General features: G+C 38.1%; 1 protein-coding gene across 4 annotated transcripts in view; it reads right to left on the bottom strand.

Annotated features, from left to right (window-relative positions):
* The window catches only part of LOC137992990 (uncharacterized), a 23,051-nt gene that overhangs the window by 10,304 nt on the left and 7,747 nt on the right, over positions 1 to 5,000 (bottom strand). For all 4 annotated transcript variants that reach the window (XM_068838631.1, XM_068838632.1, XM_068838633.1 and 1 more), the window contains exons 8-12: positions 3,843 to 3,914; positions 3,201 to 3,296; positions 2,845 to 2,931; positions 2,653 to 2,747; positions 493 to 612 (exon numbers count right to left, since the gene is read on the bottom strand). In XM_068838631.1, the coding sequence (XP_068694732.1) occupies positions 493 to 612; positions 2,653 to 2,747; positions 2,845 to 2,931; positions 3,201 to 3,296; positions 3,843 to 3,914 (470 nt within the window). The remainder of the gene's footprint in view (positions 1 to 492; positions 613 to 2,652; positions 2,748 to 2,844; positions 2,932 to 3,200; positions 3,297 to 3,842; positions 3,915 to 5,000) is intronic.

The raw sequence follows: 5,000 nt of genomic DNA, 5'->3' as shown, positions 1-5,000 counted from the left end.
TGAATAATGAAGCTGGGATTGAGTTTATATACAACACAAATCCCTCGTTAATAGGATTTAAAATACCCTCCAGCGGTGAAATCATAGTCTTTAGTTTTATGATTTCCACATCGATCCTTTACGCGTCTTCTTGTACTTTTTCCTGGTTTTCACGAGAGCAACTGTTAACCCTTCGTGCGTCCCAATAATGAAAATCAAACATTTTTTCAATGCTTTCCTCCAACGAAATATCATTTCTAGTCCTCGCTCTCTCTATATACGGGTTCTTTGGGTTTTGGCCTCTGGGTTTTTGGGTTAAAACACCCGGGCCAATAAAAGAATGTGTTTGACAGATCGCATGGATCGATTGATCAATTAATTATTGATTGAGCATCAAGGAGTTGAGACTTGCTTAATTGATATACCAAAAAAACTAAGATAGCTCAGCTTTAAACTCTATAAACGAAGAAAAAAGTACTTGATTTTTTTTTTCAGGAAAGAATTTTAGTTTACCTTGTATCGTGTTTGTACGTGTTTACGAAGAATATCCCAGGCCTCGTACCATCATCAGACGGACCAAGATAGTATGCAGCAGGGGCAACGGGTGCTGACTCAGCTGGGGTTTCCTTTATCCTAATAAAGGAAACAACATAGCAAAGAAATTAAGATTAACATGAAGGAAGGATCCTTGCAAATCATTTACACAGTAAGCAAGTGTCATTAGGGAGACTGACAAAAATAAGGCAGCTCCCATGGTATTTAAAGACGGTGCCTACTAATTCAAAGGTATTCTTGCGCTGTTTACTGAATATGCGGGAAACGCAGGTCTTAACAAGTGTTATTGAAATCCAAAAAAAAAATTGGGGGTAACCACGCATTTTTCGACGATAATTAATCAACAGTATTTGTAAAAAGATTTAAAATACAAAGCAATGTATGGCGTTCTTTTCTAAACTGAAGCTCAATTATCTCTGAAAAATTCGTGGTTACCCCTAATTTTCTTTTTGGATACCAAGAGCACTTGCTAAGTTCTGCTCTCTCCGCATAGTTTTGAACGCGACAAAAATATCCCTGTATTAATAAGCACCACCCATAGGAAATCCGAGTATCTTGAGATGCGCAGAACGTATGCGCAATAACAATAGTATGACTTTTGTGATACCAATGCATGACCGATCTAGAAGTTTCGCCGAAAAAAAAATTAACAGCTCGCAAAGAATGCTGACTTACAACTTTTTAAGGACCATTTCTGCGGTATCGCAAAGGTCATCAGTTCGAATCTTGTAGAAACCGACTGAACAGTTTTTACGCTCTTCTTGAACTTGAAGACCCAAAGCGTTGGTCCGGCCACTGAGAGCTGACCCAACGACCCCCTGCACGCCGAGTAATCCGATAATTTATTTTCTCATATGGAAAAGACGGGGATGCTCGTCGGAAATTTTGAATTTAACCCCTAAAGGAGACCATCTGGGCGTGGCTCAAGCTGTTTGTGACCCCTTAAGGAGACTAATCTGGGCGTGGCTTAAGGAAATTTTGACCCCTAAAAACAAGTGAAAAAGAAAATTTGACTTCTGTTTCTCTTCGCGTAATTCTGTGTTTCTTCACGGAATCACGAAACCCTAAACGAGACCTTGGCAGCTTAAAATATTGGCGCTTTGCCCGGAACACCATAAGCGAGACCAAAATCCAAAGTTTACACCCCTAAGCGAGACGACGAGCATCCCCGTCTGTTTCATATGGGAGTTCCCCCCCCCCCCCAACCGGGAATTTACCTACTGAGCTTGTAGCTGAGTTGGCCGAGATATCTGTAAAGAGAGCCTCCATACGTATTATATCTTTGAGTCAACCCTGTCTCATATCTTTGCATTTTTAGAACTGCTATATCTTTTCATCATTTTGAAATACCTTCGTGTTTCGGATATGCTGCATGCGATTTAATTAGTGGCCGACCATAGGTTTATGATTGGCTATAGTGAAAACACCGGCAAAAACCCCCCTAGAAGGTGCTTCTAAAAATAAAACGATATGAAAGAGGGTTAATATGGAAGAGGGAGGCTCTGGGTAATCGGCTCCTGGAAAAGACCATTATTTCACTTCCTGTGTTATCTACACATGACCAGCTTCCCAAAAATTTCCATTTGGGAATGATTCCATAAAAGTTGAACTACACGTACAGTAGCTGCAGAACCAAACCAGTTTTGGCTTGCAAATGGCAAACAACACAATCTTCCCTTGAGCCGAATTACTTTGAATTTGGTTAGACCCACACGGAAAAAGGTTCTTTTCTTTATTTTTGATTCATAAGTCGAACTTACTAAGTGACATAACTTTTAAAATATATTGAATGTCACATATTTCAAGTGCTGAATGGACATGAAATTAAAATTAAAAGATCACTGCAGTTTGATAAGCAACCCAAGCAACCCCTACAAAAATCCAGGCTTCAGTTGTGTATCAAACTACAATGATCTTTCTAACTTTCATTTCATGACCTTAACTCAACAAATTCTAATCATTTGCAGAATAATCCTAGAGCAGATCAAACAAAGATCACATACAGGAATTACAAAAATAATAACCTTACACATGCATAAAATACACAATGATCATAAATTGGCCATAAATTGGTGGTGGAGGGTGAATAATACAAACTGATGAATAAACACTATTTACTCAAATTGCGTCTTTGGCATCTGCTTGAAATAATCCTCTAACTTTGGCTTGATGATATTGTCACACAGATTTTTATAGCCATTCAATAATTCTTCCTACAAGAGAAAACAACAAAACCAGTCAACTCATACAGCGCTGTAGTAATGCACTGCTTGATCTTGTTCAAAGTGGTGTGGAAAAAAAGCAACTTACTTTCGTATCATAATAAAAGCGTTTTTCTATCCTCAGCATTTCCAAAAACTGTTTGAAGTCTCCATCAAAGCCAACCACCTTGATTATCTAAAACAAGAGCAAGAAGAATTTAAATATTGTTCTGCCGCAAATTTCCTTTCTTTTTCAAATGTTACCTACTGTATTTGCATACAATTCCCAAACTGTTCAACTGCACTGTACTTTGTTTGTCAAAAGGGTTCCATGCCAACTGGGAGAAAGTCAAATCCAGTTTCCTTGATAACTTTACAGGGTGCAACATCTCTATCCCTCGTCTTCATGGATCACCACCTTACTATTCATTCACAATGCCACAGTGCAATACTGAATGTGCTCACCTTATCCATTCGAGATCGAATTTGTTTCACTTCATTTTGTCCTAAATCATGAACTTCCTGCGCCGTCAACTCACATGCAGTATGGAACTTTAACACCTACATGTGAAATGCCATCAAGCAATTTTTAAGGGTCATTCTTCTCATAGTTTTTGTCCAGAAATTTATGTAATCACATTCACAGCTTTTCAAGACAATGATGTCACGATAACATAAAAAACAGACATTTTGCTGAAGAATACCCAGTAGCAACCGAAAGTTCTACAAAAATTTCCTGAAGTTATGTTGGATTCAATATACCTAAATAACAAATGGCACACCCCCATTTTTGTCGTGTCCTGGCGGCAAATTTGACATTAATCCTCAGTACTTTTGGACAAAGCAGTTTTTTAAATATTCTTTGAACGTTTTTATTCAGCTGCAAATAAAGACCTACATGTACTTATTAATTATCTTAAAGACTGGCAACCAAATTTCTAGTGTTTTTTTTTTTCAACAGGATTTGTTTGTTTTTGTAAAATTATGGGAACACTGTATTAGTTTCTTGATGTTTTCATCTATGTAATCTTGTCTTCTGAGAAAAAAAAAGACAGAAAAATTGTACTGAGCTATTTTATGTAGCAATGTTGTCTCTGAGAAACATACCTGATTATAAAATGCCATTCCACTTGGAAGGTCTGTGCATGGAATAGACTGCCTTGATTGAGGAAGGTAGGTCTAGAAATAAATACAATGTTAATAACTCCCAAGGCGTGCACAACCATCCATCCAACTTTCATCAAGAAAAATTATCTACACCAGAATTAGTTCTTATACCCACGTACTCTTGCCCAGACATTGTGTAAGATGCCCTGGACTTATGGAGCTTCTTTGTCTTTTTTTCAGTCCCTAAAGGCATCAAATTGACCACTTTTGGGGTATGTGTCTGTCTACAGCACTTCCAGACTGGTCTACATGCTCAGGCTACATTGCAAGATGCTCACACAAAGTCCCAAAGACTTTTTTATTGGGCCACAAAAAACTTAGTAGGCATAAAACCACAATGCCAATGTGTGCTTAAGAACAGGGCCTCAGCTAATACCTCACACAAGGCTAACAAACTGAATTTGACTAGGGCTGCCCATGCATATTGTAACTTGGACTAGAACACAAGAGTTTCAATGTTCTAGCTATTACAGTGTAATTTTAGGACACACCTTATTCCAAAATGGCTGCCATTTTAGTATTCTTTTGTTTGATTGCAAATTGGCCCTTTTGGCCTTAAAGGTTAAAATAATACTCTCTTGAATTTACATCTGAAAGCAAGGCCAAAAGGGCCAATTTGCAATCAAACAAAAGATCACTAAAATGGTGGCCATTTTGGAATAATATGTTGGGGATCGACACTGAAAAACACAGACTGCAGACTGTGCAGACCGTCTGTAAAATGAAAATTCAGTTAGCCTGAACATCAATCTGGTTAGCCTAATATATATATATATATTTTTTATTAGGCCCAAATAAAATTCAGGTTAATTATAGCCTGGTTACAGTTAGCTCTCAATAACGTTAACAGTGAGGGTAACACCATATTTTTCCTCCTGCACGGTCTGCACAGTCTGTAGACTGCGTTTTGGCGTGACCGATTATTATTGGTAACACAACTGTTTTACTACCCACGAACAACCCTCCACTGACAAAATAATGGCATGTGACCTACCTGTTAATGGGGAAATCCTCAGGCAATAAATGCAATATGCTCAGTAACCAGGCCTTAAAATAAGAGCACGACTGGAGTTCACCTATTTTGTTGCAAACTTCGCT

This window comes from Montipora foliosa, chromosome 2, assembly GCF_036669935.1.
Source record: "Montipora foliosa isolate CH-2021 chromosome 2, ASM3666993v2, whole genome shotgun sequence".
Lineage (NCBI taxonomy): Eukaryota > Metazoa > Cnidaria > Anthozoa > Scleractinia > Acroporidae > Montipora > Montipora foliosa.
The sequence above is the reverse complement of the archived record's forward strand: the minus strand, read 5'-3'. Positions and strand labels throughout refer to the sequence as shown.